General features: G+C 39.0%; 4 protein-coding genes and 1 long non-coding RNA gene across 7 annotated transcripts in view; 2 read left to right on the forward strand and 3 right to left on the reverse strand.

Annotated features, from left to right (window-relative positions):
• The first annotated feature begins 1,546 nt into the window (after window positions 1-1,546).
• On the forward strand, window positions 1,547-3,594 carry LOC124210743 (regulator of microtubule dynamics protein 1). Its single transcript, XM_046609030.2, has 4 exons — window positions 1,547-2,044; window positions 2,340-2,540; window positions 2,635-2,883; window positions 2,969-3,594. Exons 1-4 carry the CDS (start codon window positions 1,940-1,942, stop codon window positions 3,329-3,331), a joined length of 918 nt encoding a protein of 305 aa, XP_046464986.1. The 5' UTR covers window positions 1,547-1,939; the 3' UTR covers window positions 3,332-3,594.
• LOC124210742 (potassium/sodium hyperpolarization-activated cyclic nucleotide-gated channel 1-like) lies at window positions 3,093-7,809 on the reverse strand. The gene is made up of 11 exons (XM_069138197.1): window positions 6,152-7,809; window positions 5,851-6,075; window positions 5,677-5,765; window positions 5,372-5,478; window positions 5,167-5,301; window positions 4,928-5,070; window positions 4,737-4,819; window positions 4,444-4,656; window positions 4,285-4,386; window positions 4,074-4,195; window positions 3,093-4,001 (listed from the first exon to the last, which is right to left on the reverse strand). The coding sequence occupies exons 1-11, from the start codon at window positions 6,445-6,447 to the stop codon at window positions 3,690-3,692; spliced, it is 1,827 nt and encodes a 608-aa protein (XP_068994298.1). The 5' UTR covers window positions 6,448-7,809; the 3' UTR covers window positions 3,093-3,689.
• On the forward strand, window positions 7,536-12,858 carry LOC124210741 (protein 5NUC-like). 3 transcript variants are annotated; one of them, XM_046609026.1, is made up of 11 exons: window positions 7,536-7,619; window positions 7,695-7,836; window positions 8,136-8,295; window positions 8,475-8,706; window positions 9,477-9,879; window positions 10,282-10,478; window positions 10,540-10,704; window positions 10,773-10,871; window positions 11,002-11,169; window positions 11,259-11,448; window positions 11,521-12,858. In XM_046609026.1, the coding sequence occupies exons 1-11, from the start codon at window positions 7,545-7,547 to the stop codon at window positions 11,655-11,657; spliced, it is 1,968 nt and encodes a 655-aa protein (XP_046464982.1). In that variant the 5' UTR covers window positions 7,536-7,544; the 3' UTR covers window positions 11,658-12,858. The 3 variants fall into 3 exon arrangements, with proteins under 3 accessions (XP_046464982.1, XP_046464981.1, XP_046464984.1); XM_046609025.2 differs by having other exon boundaries at window positions 8,457-8,706; window positions 11,521-12,405; XM_046609028.2 differs by lacking the exon at window positions 7,536-7,619 and having other exon boundaries at window positions 7,721-7,836; window positions 8,117-8,295; window positions 8,457-8,706.
• Window positions 12,859-12,926: 68 nt separating this feature from the next.
• LOC138190350 (uncharacterized) lies at window positions 12,927-13,392 on the reverse strand. The gene is made up of 2 exons (XR_011176273.1): window positions 13,216-13,392; window positions 12,927-13,170 (listed from the first exon to the last, which is right to left on the reverse strand). It is a non-coding gene; the product is annotated as an uncharacterized lncRNA (long non-coding RNA).
• A 1,190-nt stretch (window positions 13,393-14,582) lies between these two features.
• The window catches only part of alpha-Catr (alpha-catenin related), a 47,797-nt gene continuing 40,138 nt past the window's right edge, over window positions 14,583-22,241 (reverse strand). The window contains exon 11 of the mRNA XM_046609024.2: window positions 14,583-22,241. Coding sequence (XP_046464980.1) covers window positions 22,089-22,241 — 153 coding nt within the window. The 3' untranslated portion in view covers window positions 14,583-22,088.

The following is a 22,241-nucleotide window of genomic DNA, read 5'->3' on the forward strand; positions in this document are numbered from 1 at the left end:
GACCTTGCCGTGCTATCGATATTGACGTTAACTGAAGAACATAAAAACGGATACCCCTGGGTAAATTTGTGTGACCAGCTTTCGGCGGGAAAGTGGGCCCAGGTGGGCCTGGTAGCGTCGGAGTGTTCTGCTCTATTGACTTTACCCGACGAGCTCGCACCGACATTCGTAGCAGCCAAAGTAGTGTCGGTACGAGAGCTTGAGATTGAGTTGGGAAAAAGTGAGTACGTAAGACTACTTGTCGACTGCGACTTAGAAATGTCGATCAGCTCGATCATCCCCTTGAGAAGAAGTGTAACCGCGTCCACTGCCAACCATCCCCAACTACCACTGACAATGAGTACCTCCAGCCATCGTCGACCACCTCCGACCATCTTCGTCCGCCTCGTCCACCTCGTTCCCCTCCTCCTCAACCACCACCGATCACCTCCAACCACCACCAAACACCTCCTACCAGCTCCTACCACCTCCTACCACCTATGTATGATGTATGATGTATGATGATACATGATGTATAATGATTTCAGTTTTTCCATTTCAGACAAGAAATACGCACTTTATCTTTTCCGCTGATTGCAGACTCAAGCGGCTCAGCCGGTTAAAGGTTGTTGGAATAATTATGAATATTAATGTTATGGAATACATCGAGCGCGTGTCGAATAGAATCCCATTTCGAAATGAATAATTCATCTATTTTTAATATTATAGACGTATTATTGTAGGTAATCTAGTTTGTATCCTGGAAAATTATAAAATTTACAGTATGCATTAAGTATTAATCGTAAGTGGATCATGTATATTAATATCGTACATGGACCGCATATGCATATATGCTCATTGGTCTCTGCATCATTATTACATCTGATCTATTATTATTTATGATCTATGTATACATTCTTCTCTCGGGTACCTATACTTTAATTAAATCACTGTTTTGCTACAAATTAAGGAAGAAATTGATTCTCATTATTAATTTCTTGTATCGTCGACAAGTCTGTAACAACATACAGGCGAAGTACTGGCTTGCCCTTACCCTTGCGAAGACTGTGTTACTCGGAAGGTGAATGCAGCCAGCATCATTTCGAAATCGGTAACTCTCCGATGTTCTGCAATAAGTTCTCAACTCTACCGTTGGAACATCTCAAGGGGCGCAAGCCCACACCGATTTCGGCTGTCACACCAAAGCCCATTAGGACAACGGTCTTTATATTGTTCAGTCAACGATATTGATAAAGCTACCAAACCGTGACTCTTTATTTATTCGATTTTTTAATTTTGCCCCAGGGAATGGAGCAAATCACTTAATTTTTCACTTTCTATAGACTTTAAGCATATTTTAAGGACAATTCGAATCGAGCTGTCTCTGTCGGACGATTGCAGCGCCCGCTGCGCTCCACTGATGCTTATGGCGCTGACGTCAATCTACCTATACCATAGTGATCGGTGACTGATGGAGGGAGAGTCTAACGTTCAGACGGTTCGGAATGGTACTGAACTAAGCCCGCGATGGCGCTACTAGGCGGCGACGTCTTTGGAGAATCCATGAAGCACCACGCTTAACAATACGCTAGTTTAGTGCCAATGTACCGAGTGACATGGCGTAGCACCAAAAAATGGTATTCCATTTTTCACAGTGAGTGAGTGATCGAGAGCTCAGCCTAGCCGCGACAAAGGCGACATTTTTGTTTTACTCTTCGTTTGTATTCAAAAATACATACAGCCAGTGTGACTGTATTATATCGATTTCTATTCGTTTCCCTCGCATTGTTTATACGCTGAATCATTCGATATAAGCAGTTGTTATTATTATACTTGTTGTTGTGGTTGTAACTGTTGTTATATTATTATTATTATACGCCAACGGGGATGATCCATATCTTCTAGTTTATAATTTCGGAATAATTAGATATCACCGTGTATTAAGAATTGGTGGTTCGAAATGATGCAGCTACAAAGAATATTCTATCGCTTTGTCTCAAGCGCGGGTTCGTTTCGAAATGTTATCCCCGTTACTTCACGGCGTTCAATAACCGCTCTGTTCAAGGTATGTAAATTGCTCATCATTTAGTCAAATGTTACGAATCGTATAACGCTGCAAAAAGCCGTGAAGATATATTAACTCTGGGCGCCGATTGTCATGCGTAGAATTGAATCTCAATAATTGTTGACGAAACGACGAGCCGCTCGATAAGAGATTTGATCATAAAGTCTAGGGAATAAGTAAAGCGCATGACGTTTCCCGCCGCGTGGCTATAGCATTCGACATTTTGTGTCGTGTTTGCCACCGATACGCGATATAGGTATGATGACTTATACAAATGTCTTACTCTTATTTCCAGTTAATTACCACGGGAAGATGGTCGAGGGAGACATTGGTTCTTACACCGTTTACTACAATGGGAATTTTCGGCTTCATTAAGTCGAAAGAGGACGACAAGGATCTTAAGGTCACTTCGCAAAAAATTCTACTCGCGAAGGCTGACGCACTATTCGATCAGTCTCAATATAAACAAATATACGAGATGCTGAATCACTACAGGGTGAAAGAGACTTTTGGCATTTACAAAAATACGGGACATGATTTCATAAGGCTTTCGAGAATAATGATATGTTCTAATTTTTCAATCCAAACAGGACAGTGGTGATGTTGAAATTTTATGGCGGTTGTGCCGAGCGCTCTACAATATGTCGAAAACGGCGTCGGAGGTAGAAGCCAAAAAGATGATATACGAAGGTTACGATCTGGCCGTTGCCGCGTTGGCAATCGACGAGAATCATCACGCGGTTCACAAATGGATGGCGATATTTCTCGACGCGAAGAGCGGACACGAGGGAATGAAGGCGAGAATAACGCAGCTAGCTACCGTGAAAAATCACATGCTGGTAAAATATTCGTCACTGATATATTAGAACTTTTAAATTGTGAAAGCGCTGTGATATTTCATCAATATATCGATCATTTCCCCAGAGAGCGTCGGAACTGAACCCGAAGGATGCGACGACGCTGTACATGCTCGGTAGCTGGTGTTACCAAATTTCCGACCTCGCCTGGTACCAGAGGAAGATTGCAGCCGCGATTTTTGGGGAGCCGCCACAATCTTCCTTTGAAGAAGCGTCGAGATACTTCGAAGCCGCGGAGAAGATGAGCCCCAATTTTTACAGCCATAATTTGTTGATGCTCGGTAAAACTCACTTGAAATTAAACAGGCGCGAGGAGGCCATCAAGTTTCTCAAAATGGCTTCGGAGTATGAAGCTCGTAACGACGACGACCATGAAGCTAAAAAACAAGCGCTCAAGCTCCTCAACGACCTTGGGTTCAAGACTTCCTAACTTATTCACACCGCACCGGCTGAATGCAGCTCTAGCTTCGACTGGTTTCAGGGGGCTTTAGGCACTTTATTCGTCCAACGAGTCGACGAAAAGTACAACAAAACGAGAATAATCAAACTGTTTCGCTGCACCTATCCACTGTTATACTTGTTCGTATACTAGACTAAACCAACTAACTGTATTCGCGATTATGTATTATAATTGATAAGTAGGTAATTATGTGGACGTGTTCCTGATGTAAGTTGCTTCTTTTTTTACAATGATCATTCGTAAACTTCATCTGCCTGGTTTGATCTGCATCACTTTCCACTCCCTTTTTCTTTGGAAAAAAGAAATTTTAACCTGGATTTTTTCACGGTTATTCTTCGGGATTCTTCGGCTTCTCACTGCTGGACTCCATGCGAAGATTCGAGGTCCAGTTTTCTAAGTCATTTCCGCGGTTGAGCGTGGCATCGTTCTCTATTTGCACGACAATTGCCATCTGTTCTTTAACCGCCCTTCGCATCCGCTGATGGAGGTCCGAGTTGGTTGGTATGAGCCTGTTGAAATCCTTACGTTCCAACTTGAATAGCTCGCATTTTTCAAGCGCGATCACTGTCACCGGTCGCCTGAAGCCTGGATAAAGCAGCGAGGACTCACCGAAGTGAGATCCGTCCTCGAGGTGACATATCTGGGAATTAGGGACGTTTGAATCGTACCTGGATTTCGGATTTTACTCGGTCACCTCATTTTGTCACTCTACCTCTTTTCCAGTGTACGTAATCACGGCTAGCGTCCCACTTCCTATGAAGTACATGCAGTTTCCCTCGTCATCGCATTTGAATATGATTTCATTCGATAGAAAAATCTCTGGTTTCAAAGCGGCTTCAGAAATAACAAAGAACCAATCAGGGTATTGCCGTTTACCGAAGTATGTGTCTAGGTATTCATATTTTAGCCATCATCTCGCTTACTGATTATGCTCCCAACTAGTAGCTTTGGCACGTTCCAGAATATCGCGACGCTATCCATCAGCTGCCGGCAGGTGTGCATCACGATTTCATCCTTCAAATGGTCTGTACACACAAATCAACAATTTGTACTTTCAATGACTGAAATATATACGTGCGTACCTGAAAAGGCACTGACGATTGCGTTTTCCTTGAAGCACTTGTCGCGAAATGAGTATTGGTAGTAGTCTAGCAGTTTTCTTTCGAGACTGGGCGGAACTTGTTTTTTACGAATGTAGAGTCTCAGACTATTCCTAATCTGCTGGTACCTCGTTTCTGGCGCATTCTCTGACTCCACCCATTGCAGGATGACCACTGTTAGTGTCGAATAATTCACTCATAAGCAAGTATCAAACTGATGTAAAATTCTCTATAACTTTATAACCGTCGACGCGATTATAGCATCTGCAACTTGCCGATTAGATACAATTGGTAAAGGGTTCCAAAAATGAGCAGCACGCAGGTGACAATTTTATCTCCTATCGTCTCTCCGGTGTTGCTAATTGGGGCAAGATTAGTTTTTTGTTTACAAATTATTAACAACCTCCCGTACATACCTATGTGTGAAAGGATTCACATGACTTAGTCTGGAACGATCTATACTAACTGTTCTTTAGTATCAGCCACAATAGTCGAGTCTATGGCGCATAGACCTGTTAGCCCGTTGTAGAAACTTAACTGATATAGTCTGTATTGATCTGCTGAGTGATCCTCTAGATCCGTTATGTAATTAAACCATGTATCCGAATCCTGTAACCACCATTGACAATGAAATTATTATCTTACTGTCCAACTTTCTTACCGAAACTGAAAAATTTGCAGAGATTATCACATTTGGTTGGCTACCTCGATTCGGGATCCCGTTGCATGCATAAGGACGAATGGAAATCCGTAGGTGAAACAGGCTGCCCAGTGAAAAATCAATGCGGTTAGAAGAGCAATCCAAAGTGAGACGGCGACGTTGTGGCCGATGCCGAGGACCTGATACATAGAGTTTAGGATCGTGTAGCGATCGTTACTGCCGGAAGATTCAAGTGGTAGAATTAAGTACCTGCCAAAATTGCATTAGGAAGTTGTACAGAGTGCGGAGTCGCAGTAGCTTCAGCAATGGCAACAGCTCAATCATGATTGTTGCGAAGTTGGAATTTTGGCTTGTGGCTAATTTTAATGATAACAAACAAATTATAATCTTCAAGTGCTAATGGTCTACACGTATTTGACTGAATTATTAAATTTCATATCCAAACGTCAACCATTTGAAGGTGCGTAAGATCCGAACTTGAGCTGTATCATGCAGGAGTTACGTTTTCACCTTTTCCTGTTTTATGAACATTTGATTATCTACATTCTACCTACGACCAGGCATCGAGTGGTAATCCTGAAGAACCCAACTGTACGGGATGGAAGTAAGCAAGTCAATCAGAAAGTATCCTCGGGTGTAATGACTGCGGGAACGTTGAAAGTGAATTTAAGGTATGAAGGTGGTATACGTTGAACAACGAACGAAAAGCAAGCTTTGAAACCTCTTACCTTGCTATAACTCCAGGATCGAGAAATATTTCGTGGCTATTAGATGATGTGTATCCCGTAATGAAGTTCAGGAAAATATCGACGATGCAAACAAAGTAGCCGGGCACGAGTATCGACTCTTTCCAATGATATGTACTGGTGTTCAGCATGTAAAACGCGGAGAAGTACGGAATGCCGATAAAGCAGAAGAGGTAGGTTATGCACATGACGATTTCCCACCCGAATCTGTGATGGGTTACAACGAACTCGATAAACGAACTCTGATACCGTTGACATTGCCTTCCGGAATATTTCGACTCACCTGACGGAACTGCAAGGATGGATGACCCACCAGTTGGGCGATCGTCCGTGGCGTTTCTTTTCAAAAGAGACTGCCGCGTGACTTCGGAGATAGAAACGCGTTGCTGGATGCTTTTCTGTAACGATGATGCTTTTCTGGAAGAGCCGCTTTAACCTCGAACGAAGTGGCGCTGTCGGTTGCAGTTTTAACAGGTTACTGTCCGAGCCCCGAGAAAGCTCGCAAATGTGCGTTGATTTACGTTTGCCCGAATCGAAAGACTTCGATTTCACTTCGGCAAGTGGATCTTTTGCCATCATTTTAGTTAGATTTGTTCAGGCCTTGCCGTCGAACAAATATTTTAACGGCAGAGAGTCTCTATGCTTGTTGAAAATGATGAACGGACAAAAAAAAAGAAGAATCCTCAAAAATGGTGTTGCGGATTCTGGAACAAAAACCTACAGATATTACACAGGGTGTGACTATTGGAGGCATTGGAGGTATAGAATAAACATTATGCAAGATTACATTGCATTTATTAGTAACTAAGACACAGATATATTGATATTTTATGCTGGTAACACAATCGACATAAACACCAATCGAACATTTGAGGTAAGCATAGCATGAAATATTTTGCATCTTTTATTAATAAACAAGGTACATACGCACATGTATACAAATGCTGATAAAACACATTGAAATGAATCATTCAAAAAAAGAAAGTGTCTACTTATCACATGCAGACGTGTCGATAATTTCATCCCGACGATGACATGGATCAATTCACGGATTCGATAGACTTCATGTTCTCGATTGTTTTTATCTTCAGATTGCAAAATATCGTTATCAGAATTCATAATTGTAGCAAAATTTTATCCTACTTTTCCACATTCAGCAGAAATATAAGCAGCAGAATAAACTGACATTCGTATTTATTGTATACCAAGTGGATTTAGCGTTATTTTGCAACGGTATTGCGATGCAACAACTCTTCTGCAACGAAACGACCCAGACCTTGCCCATATTTGCGAATATATATCGATATGTATTGAAAATACATATTTCAAATATATCATGAACATTGTATTAATTATATAAGGTGGCGGCATCGAACTATACATTATTATCCAGACTTATATTATCTCTTCATAAATGTGCATCATCAATGCCTCATAATGTCTACAGGTCTACATTGTTTGAACCTTAGTTCTCTCTAGATAATCTCTGCCTGTGATTGGAGTTTCAAATATGATAAAATACAGACACAGCATTTTCAGACTTTCTAAGGTGGAGAAAGCAGAGTCTATATTTAGTCTTTCGGGCAATTTGAAGGATAAATAATTATATGTTATATTAAATTGTAGTTTTACAACATTATCAAATAAGTTAGTCGTTTCATTGTACGAGTTGTTAAATGATAATGAAAGTTGGAGCAGTTGGTCCTCACTGGCTCAGTGACTATCTTTTTACGAATATAACGACAAGTTCGGTGAGTATTACGCAAAAAAAAATCTTACCGTTGATAAAAAATATACACGGTATAACCCAAATACCGTCTGGCTAGTTTAAATATATCGCAATCACATCAGCCGCTTCAGTTGATACCCGTCAACCGCCGAATGCGTTCGTTGCAGTGACAATCCCACATTGTCGAGTAACCGGATTTAAGCGAATCGGACATCCTGGAATCAGGGTCAAAGGACTGAGTGAGTATTGAGAATTGTACAGAATCTAAAAGAAGAAAAAAAAATCTGGTATAGAAATAATTCTACTGATCTTTCCTAAAACTCTCGCGGTCACTTGCGATTTGTTGATTCATCAAAGACCGGCACCCTCAAGTTTAATATAGACTTAGTGAAATACCGAAAATCCGATCCCTTTATTAATTAGTTGTCACTTTGAAAAAAATTCTTAAAAATCGATCGCCACAGTGGCTTTCCTCCTTACTGTAGTTTAAGTATGGTGACCAGTTTTATCGTTAAGTAGATAACATTTCTTTCCCCAGTGGGGCGAGGAGTCATGTTATACAACGTATTGGGAACTTTGACGACCTCGCTGTTGATTCTGAATGCTAGACCTACCTCGAGTGCTCCGATATCCCAGCCGAATACTAACTCTACAGGCTTGCACTTACATATTCTGCACACAAATGATAAGCATAGCAGGTACGACCTGGTAGGGTTAGATCTATACAATTTCGAAGAGCTTACAATACAGTATTTTCAGAAATGTGTGCTAGATAATTGACTGAAAAACTTTCTACGGTACTGCAACTTTATTCCTAGATAGACTATTCCTAGACCCAACGATTTTTATACCTGTTTAGTCATTCTTCTAATCATAGGTTTGAACAAACATCAGCAAGCTCGCAGACGTGCAGTGATTCCGACGCGGTGAAAAACAAATGCTATGGAGGATTTGCACGATTGGCAACAGTGATTAGAAATGCTCGAGCTAGTAATACCTCCGTGTTGTACCTCGATGCCGGGGACACGTACCAAGGGTCCAACTGGTTCGTCGTACATCGATGGAACATTGTCTCCAAATTCCAGAACATCTTAAGGCCAGATGCGATGGTAAGTCGTATAATTATTTCATCGGATTATGAAGACTGTAGTATGAGAGTTCGGATTATGGAGACTGCTAACAACTCTAGAAGGACATCATTACGAACAGCCTGCATTCCAGTTAGTAAAGAACGTATTATGTAGAACTTTAGAAAACTGGTATGTATTTGACATCTGTACAAGGTGAATTTCAAACCAGGATTTTTTGGCGATGTTAATTAAAACTGTCATTAATCCCTGCCAAATCTCTATAAATGCTATATCCGAATGATGGTTAATATTGGAATCAATTTTCTTCGAATATTGGCTTATGTCTCTGTGCTGCAGACGCCACATCGTCAGTTACGGTACAAGGTTCACCGAATCCAGACGATCATTATGATGAGCCAATTTCTATCATCTTCACATAAAAGCGAGGGGTCGGGGCACTTAGCAGTTACGTCAAACATGAACGATGATAATCTATTATTCTCTGGTTGTCGGTCAGAAATATACAACAGTTATCGAACATGTCAGAGTTGTGATGGACGAAATCGTTGATGTAACCATGATGCAACGAGCGGGGTTGACACTTTGATTAGAGCGTCAACTATCTATAGTCTCTTGATAATTCAAAGCACTTATTTTGTAATACGTTATCGCAAAGCCAATGGTATTTTTCAAGAAATAGTACAACATCGCTGCAGAGACGTCGGAGCTACATTCGTGTTTATTATTTCGCTATTCTATGAACTGAATTTCTGTACGACAAGTCTCACTTCTCGCGATTGTATTCACAGTCTTTGGGAAACCACGAATTTGACCACGGCGTCAACGGGCTGCTACCCTTTTTGAGAAATGCTTCGTACCCGATACTAGCAGCAAATCTGAACCTGACAAATGAGCCGGAGCTTCAGGCAACAAAACTGGCCAAAAGTACCATCCTCGACGTTAACGGTACGCGAGTTGGCATCATCGGGTATTTGACTCCGACAACGAAGAATATTGCTAACACCGGGAACGTTATATTCGAAGATGAAATCGAAGCCGTATCCAAAGAAGCGAGGCGACTCAAGAACAGTGGGGTTAACATCTTGATCGGCCTTGGACACTCTGGCTACCAGATGGATAAGAGAATTGCCGCAGAGGTCGAGGACATTGACCTCGTAATAGGCGGCCATACCAACACATTTCTGAACAACGGTGAGTCTGGTCATTAGCATGTGGCACCACCCCGATAACTGCAATCGTGCGATAAAGTTTGACTCGAACAAATGTATTCCTAGAATCAACATATGGAGCTAGAGGAAAATGCGTTGCATGGCCGGTACCTTTTAGAAGTAGAAATTGTCGGGGCTGTGTTCAGAATCACTTGTTAATACCTACGTTGAAATTACGTAGGGAAATATTCTTAGAACTTGTTGAATACCGTAATCGGAATAATTTTAACTTCAAAAAAGTACCGTCCATGTAACCACCGTTACGCATGTAAATCGAAGATGTCTCTTCCTCAGTGTACAATTCAAGTCAATATCATGAAACTTTCGGAATAAAGAGACGTGTCTGCGTCACTCACTACCATAGTCTCGACGATCGTGCTTTCAGGAACTCAGCCAGATTCTGAAGTATCGGAAGGCTTGTATCCCACACCGGTAATCCAAAGTAGTGGTAGAACAGTTTACGTAGTCCAAGCTTATGCCTACACCAAGTACGTCGGCAACCTTTCCTTAACTTTTGACTCCGAAGGTGAACTCACTCGTATTGAAGGAAACCCCATTCTCCTTGACTCAAGAATTGAGCAGGTATTTATGTCAAGGTGAGGGTTACAGTGATATGGTATCAGTATACATTGGCACTTCTTAGGCTAGGGATGTTTTGGAAGAACTGGAGAACTGGAGACAACTGGTAGACAATCTAGGTATCAACTACGTTGGTAGCAGCCGCGTCCTTCTCAACGGGGATCGCAAAACTTGTCGTCGCCAAGAATGTAATATCGGAAATTTAATAACTGACGCGTTGGTTGATTACGTAAGTGCTCAATTCAGACCGATCTCACTTCATAATCTGGAACTGATCTCCACGTTTTCTGTTCACAGAACATGAGGCAATACCGAGGAGCGCACGGATGGACCGATGCAGCTATCGCAGTTCTGAACACTGGGGTTATCAGAAGTTCCATTCCCGCCAAGAGCCAGGTGAGTGCGATGAAGTAAAGAGATTGGACTATGACGTGATTGTATCACCACGGATGAACGTAGATTTGCCAACGAAAATTAGAGGACCGAGAACAAATTAAGGAAGGCTGCACTTTTGTTTTATACTTAGATTACAGAGGCTGACGTCCTTTCTGTATTGCCATATAGGAACGTACCTATCACTGTTCTCATGACCGGTGAGGTGTTGAGATCGATGCTTGAATGGAGTGTTTCCTCAGTGACTAACGATCTGAATCAGGACGATAGTGGCGCTTTTCTGCAATTCTCCGGACTCCAGGTACGAATTTTGATAAATGCAATCAAAAGTGTAAAAGGTTTCTTCAATTTGTAAATATAAATCCTACTTTTCTTCTTTATTCCACTCAGGTAACTTATGATTTTGGCAAGGTTCCTAACTCCAAGGTGGTTTCTGTAAGAGTTCGTTGTGCTAATTGCTCTTTTCCTGAATTTCGTGACTTGGACGAAAGAGAGATGTACCCAGTGATCATGTCTGACTACTTGTATGGAGGCGGTGATGGATTCAGCATGTTACGTAACTTGAAATCCAAAAAAATCGGTAAGAAATTATCGGCATCAATCAGATTATCAGTCTCGAACTGCATCACTGACTTTTTAATGTGTTTTCAAGCAAACGGAACTTTTGTCGACGCTTTCATTGGGTACCTGAAAGCACACAGCCCTATTCATACCCAAGTCGATTGCAGGATCACTGTCATCAATACCGACAGTCCGCGATCAGTTGGCACCCCAACGGCTGCATCCTAAATGTACTAACTGAGGTGTAAATAACGGTTGAATTTGGGAATTTATTCTAAACATTGCTTCAATATTCTAAGATTTATACATTGATTTAAAAGTTGAGATTGATCTGCTAGGCCCTCAACTGAAATATCTTAAGAATAATTGGAGAAGGACGTTCATATCTATATAGTAAATCAAATTTACGTTTGGCATGTTTTGAGTAATATTCGTGTGATCGACGAAGATCATCCCTGCTATTTTCGGTCCACTGTGAATAGCTTTCGAGAAGTAGATTCGTGAGTTAGTTACAATGGAACCAGCAGTTAGGGTGACAGCGGTAGTTACAGCATCAGTATAGTGACTTCGCCACGAATTATCTGGTTCGAGGTTACCGTAGAATTGATTAACCGAACCTTTGTTGTATTCAAGTTGAGGAATGAATTCCAAAAATCCTGTAGGAAAAATATCAACAATCAGTGCATCATGTGAGAATGCTGTAGTTTATCACTCAAACTAACGCAAGACCGTACGGTTTAATTTTAATTTAAAGATTTTTTTTTATTAATTTTCCAATCCTGACGATTACAGAGCTGCATCTTGTGGAATTCGCGCTGGAATTTTTATCTACTTGGCTAACTTCTCTTTGGAGAACTGATGTCGATCATAAAATAATATCGCATATATGCTATTAAATCAGTCATCGTTGTTATTAAATATTTTAAGATTCAGAATGAAGTTCAGTAATACACGCCACTGCCATTCGCCGTGTCAATTGACTTGTGAATTATTGAAGTAATTGGATATTATAATCTCCAACGATTCAAACTATGAAACAGAAGGCAAAAAAAAAAAAAATAAAAAAATATTGAAAAACGCTCGAATTGGTTTTTGGATGGGTTATGTGACATCATTAAGCAAGAGGAAACAAATCGAAAAATTCTCCGTACTTTCTTCGTATATCCTCAGCTGTTGCCTGTACGTTGTTCTGAATGTCTGTTTTGTATTTCTTGGTTTCTACAAGTAGTGGGAAAAAGGGTTCGCAAATAGATTCTGAAACAACAATTTTTTGACCTCCAAGTATCGTTGTTTTCATGATATTATCGCGGCCATTTTCGAGTTTCGTGGTATTTCATTATATCAAAAAAAAAAAAAAAAAACAGTAAACAAGTTTCCCGTGAAATTAAGTTCTAGGCATAAATTTCAGAAAAAAATTATTTCATTGTATCTCGACGAGAGTGATAGTAACAACATTGATAACAATGAAACTCTTTTCTTTTTCTGCTCTTCGACATGTAAATTTGTTCTTTTCATCTCGGCGGAATGATTTCGAACTGTCGTTCTTTGGACCATGTGTTTCAGTTTCATCTTGTGTCACAAGATGGTATTTTTGACGTGAACTCACCTCGGTACTTTTTCACCATTCGAATCATTGCATTGACCGCATCTTCCTCTTTGATCAAAGAATCTGAAGGAGTGTCAGGATAGTTGCAGTCTCCAAAACCGTATGTACCAAAATAGTTTTCTTTATTTATGTTCGCTATGAGGGGATTAGCTGCTCTTTTATAAACAGGAATCTAAAAACAGGGAGTCCAATTATTCAAACTCTCATGGCTTGAGTTTGGTCAGGAAGAATTTTCCAAACTCTTAGTCTCCTCATCACATCCTTGGTATACCATCGTTGCGCGGCACATATATTTTAGCGATATCTTTGCTACTGAGTTTCGCACAATGATGGCTTACGAATCAGCTAAACAAACAAGCAGAAAATAAAAAAAAATTTCAATGCTTCGTGATCAACCGCATTCCTATTTTCCATCATCGAGATAGAGTGTGTCAAATTCAAGTCACCCGACCTTTTGACCCGCATAACTCCGTATCGAATATCGAAATCTGGAGACCTACGTCAAGCCTGTTTACGACGTTCAAAGTTTTGAGCACATTTAGAGCGACCGTGTCGACGTACGTGTTTCGTTGACGCACGTTATGCCGATTATCTCTGGGCCCTCGATAAGTCTTTCGGCCTCCACAGCCATTACAATTGCTGCTGCATCGTCCGGCGTTATCATGGACGGATTCGTACAACTGGATAGCGCATCGTTCAGTTCTAGTATTAGTGATTTTTGTATAAGCAATTATTAGTTGTCTTTTATATTTTGCATGTACATAAAGAAAATTAGTTGATCTTGCAAAATATGGCGCGAGAAACGTTTTGTTAATTCAAATAATTGTGGTTTCAATTGATAGTACAAATTTCTGTTCTGTACAGTGAAATGCATAAATCCCTTAGCCATCCGGCTAACTTGTTTCCGGTTCCATACAAAATGCAACTTCGATTCTACACGAATTATGTGTCGCATGCAGCATAATACATGGACATATCATACAGGATTATTTAAGTGAGATTGTTGATTTTGAATATAGAATATAGGGCGGCTAGGTGGTCTAGTGGAGTAAGGCTCCGGTAAAGCATCGCTAGATACCAGGTTCGATTCCTGGCTCCGTCGTTAATTTTTCGAATTTACCAGTAGTTCAAAAATTATATACGTTTCACAAATTGTTGATTTTACCTTGAAATAGTGACACCAAACACCATAAGTATACTGATCAGTAATTTATCACCTATCATGCTGATCGACGGACAGTAATCAACTTTAATGTTATGGAAAAGACTTAGCATCTCAACAACAAATATATGAATTTGAATGAAAAGGGAGTCACCACTGGGTGGATATGTTTCGAGGAGTAAAATTTGGATGTCACTGAATTCATAATTTTATGATTACCAAAAGTTCGAAGCTAGTAAATTCTTTCTAACCATAGCTCTCCCCTCCCTCCCCTGGACTCTGTCCAGTTCCGTTCGAACACTAGATGACGTGTTACTAATTTTATGACATCGTTATACCTGGATCATTTCAATTCAACCGATGCAGAAAATGTTGTGTCATACCGTTATATTGATACAATGATTTATTCCTCTCCGTTTTCATCTTTAATATACAGGTAATATACATATATTTGTTACAACAATAGTAATCATATATATGTATAATTATTGTTGTTAAGTGCGAAATACAAGATCGACGTTTGTATACATGCGCGTTCAAATTTTCGCTTGGCAAATTACATACATAAATACACGTATTTCGATTTTCTTCAATTATAATACTTTTCGGAGATTAGTGGCTTTACATGTATATTCACATATTCTTCCCCGTTGCGTAAATTATAGGTGTTTCCTCTTGTTTGTGAGTATTTATTCTTTCATTAGGACTCCTATATTCACCAAATTTGCAAAGATATATCTATTCATATGTATAAGTATACTAAAACGTGTTTTACAAATTTCATCACTGCCTCTAGCTTATAAACGCATCCCTGTCATCGTAACATTTTTTGCATTTTAATAAATTTATCCTATTAAATGAGACATTGAAGAAAAGGTGAACAGAAACCGATTACTTTGCTTAAGAAAAATGAACTAGATCGTACGGACAATTCCAAGTATTTTTGCTACAACGCTATCCAATGTAGCAATATTACATTTATAAATAAAAATCGATTTATCACCTGATCCATACTTTGACCAAATTGTTACGAATATGCATATGACAAGCGGATGACAGTTTGCAATTATACAACGTGTATATGGCAAATGGGGAAAAGTATTTTAGTCACGATTATTCCTTGGTACAACATGAGAGTAAAGGTAGGTACATACGCTATTCTCACAAAATATATGACATCGTTAATCTATGTATTATGCAATGTACTTGAGAGATCAGCTAAGCATCTGACGAATTTTCTTCATTCTTCATATCAACATTTTCATATTATATTATTATAATAGCATGTATATTATGTATGAATATAATTTTATCAACTATGGTTTAGGTCAGTCAAGTCATCATTCGCATATATTATTTATTTTGGTTTAATTACCAATGTTATGAATTTATTAGTTAGTTATATTTGTAGTACTGTGAGGTTGCTTCTGAGAGATCTCTGACTACACGATCTATTTGTTTGATACGTTATCTATATCATGTAAAAATCGATATACAAAGAGATTCGGCCGTATATTGAAAAATATCATCTAAAAGTAAGTAAAGTTTCTCGAGTAATGGAAGAAGAGTCGCGTTCCTAAACGGCTGATGGGACCTTGGCAGTTTTTCGCCTACTTTAGAACATCACTGAAAACTTGCAAATATTGTTGAAATTTCAAAAAATCTTACACCGTATATTCTTCTTACTTTTCACTCTCGTTCCTGCATCAGAAGAAATTCTAATTCATCGACAAATTCTAGTGTCTCGTGTTAATAAAGTCACACCTCACACTTTTGGAAGACTAAAAGTTCCACTCATTTAAACAATTGTTTCCTCAACTTGGCCTAAGGTAAATTTGAAATCAAACATAAATCCAGCCACTTGTTCAGCTGTTCCTAAAAAATGTTCTAAATTCGACGTAAGTTACAATTATCGAGAAGTTTTCGCAATGAAAAATGAATGTAGTTTATTCTGCTAATCAAGGATCGGTGCTATAATTTCGATATCGTAAATTTGCTAATTGAATTCTGAACTATAAGATCCCATCCGCGGTTTACTAATTCATCATTGAACCCCTAGCTTACGCACAATATTTATTACACGCTGTAAATTTTACACATATTTAAGACAAAAACATTTGGATTGAAAATTTAATTTGCACATCGAATTATAGGAAAATTGTTAGGCTAAATAATTTGCAAACTTTCCAACAATCGTTAGGTTATTATATTATATGTTTATAAATTTTTCGAGATTTTTATTGTAACTTACACGGATAACGTTTACGCATAGCTTACTAACATCCTTTTCGTGCAAAACGGCGTTAAATGAGATTGCGACATTACAGATGATTATGGTAAGTATAGAAGCGTACAATTCATTCTCGATAGATGAATTGTTAATTATTTAAACTCCCGTTTAAATGATAATAACATAAATAACAATAGTGGTAATATGTTTCATTGTTTGATTGAATTTAATAATTTCGTTATACGTATATATATTATATGTATTATATATACGAGTGTAACACACTAACTAATTCAGATTGTACGCGTAAGTAGCGCGCAAAAATTTGCGAACCAAACTTTTCACACCCTTCGACGAGTTTAACCAAATCTACGTGAATAATTTCGAATCGCGTATCCAAATTATCTCACTAAATCATAAACTTCAAAGCTGATAACTTATTGAATATCGCAGCTCCCCGACAGCACGAATATTCATTAATCACATCATAAATTATTTATTCTTCGATAACCAGACGAAAGTTTAATATTTTCAACCACAGGCACGAGTTAGTTTCACTAATATACGTAGATACAAACTATTTCAATACTCGCATTAACGTGGGTACATTGCTATCTAATTTCCCTCTAGATTTGTACCTCGGTATTTCATCTCCTCAATTTTTATCTCCTCTTTCAGACGCGTTCAAAGGTTACTCGATGTCAAACTTTGATACGGGGTGAGGAAAATAAAAAAAAAAAAAATTAAAATTCGCGAAGTTCACGTAAAAACTTGACAACTATATTCACATCTGTTTAAAATATGAGTTCAATATTTCAATTCTTTGAAACGCTTTTACTTTCGCACAGCTGTTCAAAATAAAAAAAAAAAAAATTTTTTCACTAGGAACCAAGTTTTTCTTGTTTTCAAGAGTTACAGAATTGTTCGACAAAAAATTCAACATACATTGAAGTATGAAACGAAATTTGGCTTTTGTTGATTAATTTGACACCGTCACAATTAAATATGCCCTCATTTTCCGAAACTCTGTGTAACTGGTTAAAATTTATTCGTACATACGTATAGTACACCTACAACGTCTTAATACGTACAATTTATCTACCATGTAGATGATTGTGATTATCACTACTGTTATTATTTTTTTTTCTCCGCCGTTTTCTTTGGCTTATACAAATTTGTAATCGTTTATAAATTAAAGCGGTTCATCCTTAACCATTATATACGTATATATTATTGTTAATGACGTTGATAATAATAAGTGATAATACAACATTATAGAAGATAGCCATGTAAGCTCTCAAGATAAATTTCATCGGGTATTTAATAATGCAATAAGGTGTAATAATATATTTATATAGAAAGTAAGCCGGAGGATATTTTACGTCTAATATTCCCTCTCTCTTTGTCATATAACAGCTATTTTTATATATATGTATAATATGTACATACGTGACAAGTCGCGTGTTGCAGATCGATTTTTTTTCCGGAAGAATATTTGTCAAAAACGATTACAAATAACTGCAGTAGCCTACCCATCATATATACTATGTGTATTACCGAATATAATATTATATTATTATGTATGTAATACGCTGCATTAATTAATAGATTGAAAGTAGGTAAATGTACATAATTATAAACGTCAGTCGGAATAAAAATCAACACTTACAGTCAATTCATTAATTCTTTTTACAAAATACTTGTGACGTTTTTTTCACTTTTTCTCTTCTTCTTTTCTTTTTTTTCATACAAAAAAACTTAATCTTAGTATCGTATATGCTGTAATAACAAATTCTATCTAACGATATTTATTCATGTTATATACACATTATACGTGTAATCATCTATTGCATATAACATGTATATTTGTATCATTCATTATTTATCTATAATATTTACGTATTCTTAGTTATAATATATTTAAACGAATCTTTAAATCGAGATTAGGTTTAATACAGAATTTGTACAAATTTTATCTAGCTCATTTTTTTGTCTCTTTCTCTTCTTCCTCTTTTTCTTCTTCATTTTCTTCTTCTTCTTCACATTTTTACCAGCCTCGTATCAATTGTACAAACGGCTAGGATATTTCGTCGTTCAGAGTTTTAACTCGTATAATTTACAAACATGTATCTGCTTTCGGTAAAAAAAAGTGCCGATCATAATCATGCGTTTCTGCTTGCGGCTGCAGATCACGTTACATACGTATTCACGGGGACAAATTACGTGTCGCATTCCGAATAACATCACGCGCGTAAGACCCCTGAATTAAAGAGAAACTGTGAATTCGCTTTGATAATGACTACGTGCATCCGTCAGGTGAGGGAAGACATGAGGCTCTACAAGATTCGCGAATGATAAGTCATCACCAAAAACGCAATCGTTACAGATGGTATCGTCGTAAAATGAAGTTCGGAAAAACTTGAGCCGAGTAACCGGCAACGAGCGAAGAAAAACTATTTTCACAAGCTAATTTTACACGATGGATTCACCCTGATAAAAGTATGTAATATTCGGTACAATGTAAATTCGTAGTTACACCAGTTAACGATTGTTGATAATTTCAACGCTTAAACATCAATCAAGTCATTCATGCTGTGCACGCAAATGCAGACGCGACGCGTGCTTAGGAACTAGGTATGCATTCGTGATCGCATAGACCTGTCTGTTTGTGGTAATAATCTAACGTCTAGATGTTCACAGATTGATGGGTTCTAGACGAGTTGTTGTGTCGTTGGATAAATTATAGATTAAAGATAAAGTGTACGGGTGAAGGGAGAGATTCCGTAGAGGTATTCCATACACCTGTTATACATATTATGCGTACTGCGGAAACCTTGCGTATAATAATGCATCATGTGTGAGAGAAATTATACGAGAATTGGAGCTGTATGTACATTGTTCAGAGTATAATTTTGGAAAATAATGATAGCAATATTACTAGTAATAATCTCATTTGTAGTATTGGTACTTATACGTGTAATGTATTAAGCGTTGATTTTGTGCCAACTCTGTACATAAATAATCGTGCCGCATCTTATTACTGCATCAACGTCAACAATTGAAAACCCTTTTTAAAAAATGCACGAATGACTGACTGCATATTTTTAAGCCTATATCAATCGAATTATTTACATTATTGTTGCCTTCTTCAGCTTTCATAGTTTTCTCTCATCTTATTAATATTAGTAATACTAATAGCCTGCTGTAATATTATCGTCGGTACAGTTTAATACAATTTATTCGAAAATCATGTATTATACTTCAGTTCTCTCAATATTTTGTATGAATTATTCGCTCTGTAATTGAGAGCTTAAGTACGATGGAAATCTTGCCTTGGAAAGGATACCGCTCGTGTAACACCATTCTGAAGTGCGTCTGATTCGGCAAAATAGCAAAATCGCGACAGTTCAAGTTAGAATGGTTAATTTAATCCCTCCCATTGTCTACTTCCGCAAAGTTATACCTGCGTATTATTTACTTGTATTTTCTCGATTTCGCAAACACAGTTCACGCGTATCACTCTCAAATAAAGTATATCTTTTATACTGTATTAATCATCAACAATCGTTAATTGTCATCCTGCTCAGTCACTCCAGACTTTTATCACTAATTCTCGGATCCTACATCAATGATCCGTCATCTATCGCTATCTCTTTAAAAATTTCTTGGTCCTTCCAGCCGGATTAGTTACGAATCGTCGCGATTTACGGGAACACGAATCGGCCTGTGAGTGAAATATTGTGTAATCAAATCAAGTATCGTGTAATTTGACATCTATCTAAGTGATAACCTTATCGTAAGTGAAAAGGTCGTCGTCAGTCCAAACAATCGTCAAAAATCATTCGCGTCCGTTAAGGTCATGTAAAACTTCTACCTTTACCGACCGAGCAAACTCACCTTTTTTCTGAAGAAATATAGGAAGAAAAAGGGTGAGTTTGCGCGGTCGGTAAAGGTAGAAGTTTTACATGACCTTAATTTCAAACGTGCGGTATCCCCTAGACTGATCACGACTATACTCTGTGCGTGAACAACACCCAAACTTAGATGGTGAAAATCTCTGCATGAAAAAAGGAAACAGCGAGTTCAAACTCTGAGATGCGATGCAGTTCGTTACTGGCTGCAATCCTTTCCGAGGCAAAACTGAAATTTTCAAGCTCTTTACTGTCGAGACTCGAAATAACGTAGCTAATTGTACTTATATATATATGTCTACTAATCTCCTGAGAAGTCCATTGGGAAGTATAACTATATTATCGTAGGTGGTGAATATCTACACATACGAGTACTTAGGAGAGAGCAGAAGAGCGACATATGTTACATGGATATTAGTAGAATAATTTGTTCCAGTGCGGTGAACAAACAAACTTTCATGAGAAATGAAGAGACAGTCTTTCCGAAAAATTTACTTTTGGTCTCTCCTAGAAACAGTTACGAATCCCTTCACAATCAGGTTCTTTTAATCCCTCAAATCTGGTAAAGGGGATCGAATATTGTTCCTTGAACGAGGGCACTTGCATTTGCTAGAATTTTTTGCGGTAATTTTACATATCTCAGTTTAAAATGCAATACAGTGAAAGTGTAATCGGAGCTCACATATCTGAGCGCAATATTCTGATCTCTATTCCTAGGATTGAACCACCGTTTCAACGAACTTCTGGTATCAAAAATTGTTGTGAGAAGTACTTGCTTTCTCTTTCAACATCCATTTCTACGCTATTCTTCGGTACAAAGAATTATTTCGGCCATTTTGCCCGCCGTACAGTTGCCTCGCGTTATAAGAGCGGTTTCGGGACTGCGAGGTATACCGATTCAGAAGAACGATGTGCCTGATTTCACTTTCAGAGACTGAAAAAATTCATGTTTTTTCAAAAAAGTCCCTGCGCGAACTATTTTCCAAGTATATTTTGATTCACCGCATGAAATCATGGATTTTGCGGAAAGTGTGGTATCGAGATATAATCCCGACTAACTGCGACCTTGTAACGCGAGACGGCTGCAGGATGAAGAGAAGAAGAGTTCCTTACATAAATAGGTATCCCGCCACGCAATCATGACCTATAATCCGACGGTCGAAAAAGACCCGAAGAAACTGTGTCCCTCTCTAAAATCCGACCGCATTAAAAATTCGGTATACTATACTGTATGTATAACAAACAAACAAACGTAAAAGGTAGGTCTATGCTTGAACTAGACTAAAGACGATTTTTTCCCAGTGTGATCCCCGCGGCCCTTTTGAGAAACGTACCGTAAAGTTAGCGAGTGCTTAAAGCAATTAGGAGCAGCTCGTCGATCGCGAAGGGGGAAAAGTCTAGCGCCGTGGTCGAGCTGGCGTCGCGACGTCTTTGCCACAAAGTACGTCCCTGACCGCCCGAGTGCCGCCCCCAGGTCACCCCCAAAGGACAGTATCTCTCCCGCCCCTGGCGGCGGAGGCTCCTCGGCTGCTCTCCTCTCTTTCCCTCTCTTTCTCTCTTTCTCTCTCTCTCTCTCTCTCGACGACGCTCGGCGGGGCTTTCAGCGGTGAGCGCTGTTCCGGAAGTAAAGAAGGAGGGGGCCTCCCCGGCGACGATGCTCCCGGGGCGGGCGATGTTCCTTCTAGAAAAGCAGGAAAGAGACCCGGGTGCGGCGGGCGTCCCCCTTGGCCCGTCGGGCCATCCCGAACTGTCAGACGGACGGGTCGCTGCCGGGGGCGGAGCCCGCCTTGCTGCCGTCGCCTCCGGCGCCGCCACCCTCGCCGTCGGCACCCGCGCCATCTCCGCCCCTGTACGGCGAGCCGCCGCTACCACGCGCCGACAGACCTCGGAAATCCAGGTTGTA

This window comes from Neodiprion pinetum, chromosome 1, assembly GCF_021155775.2.
Source record: "Neodiprion pinetum isolate iyNeoPine1 chromosome 1, iyNeoPine1.2, whole genome shotgun sequence".
Taxonomy (NCBI): Eukaryota; Metazoa; Arthropoda; class Insecta; order Hymenoptera; family Diprionidae; genus Neodiprion; species Neodiprion pinetum.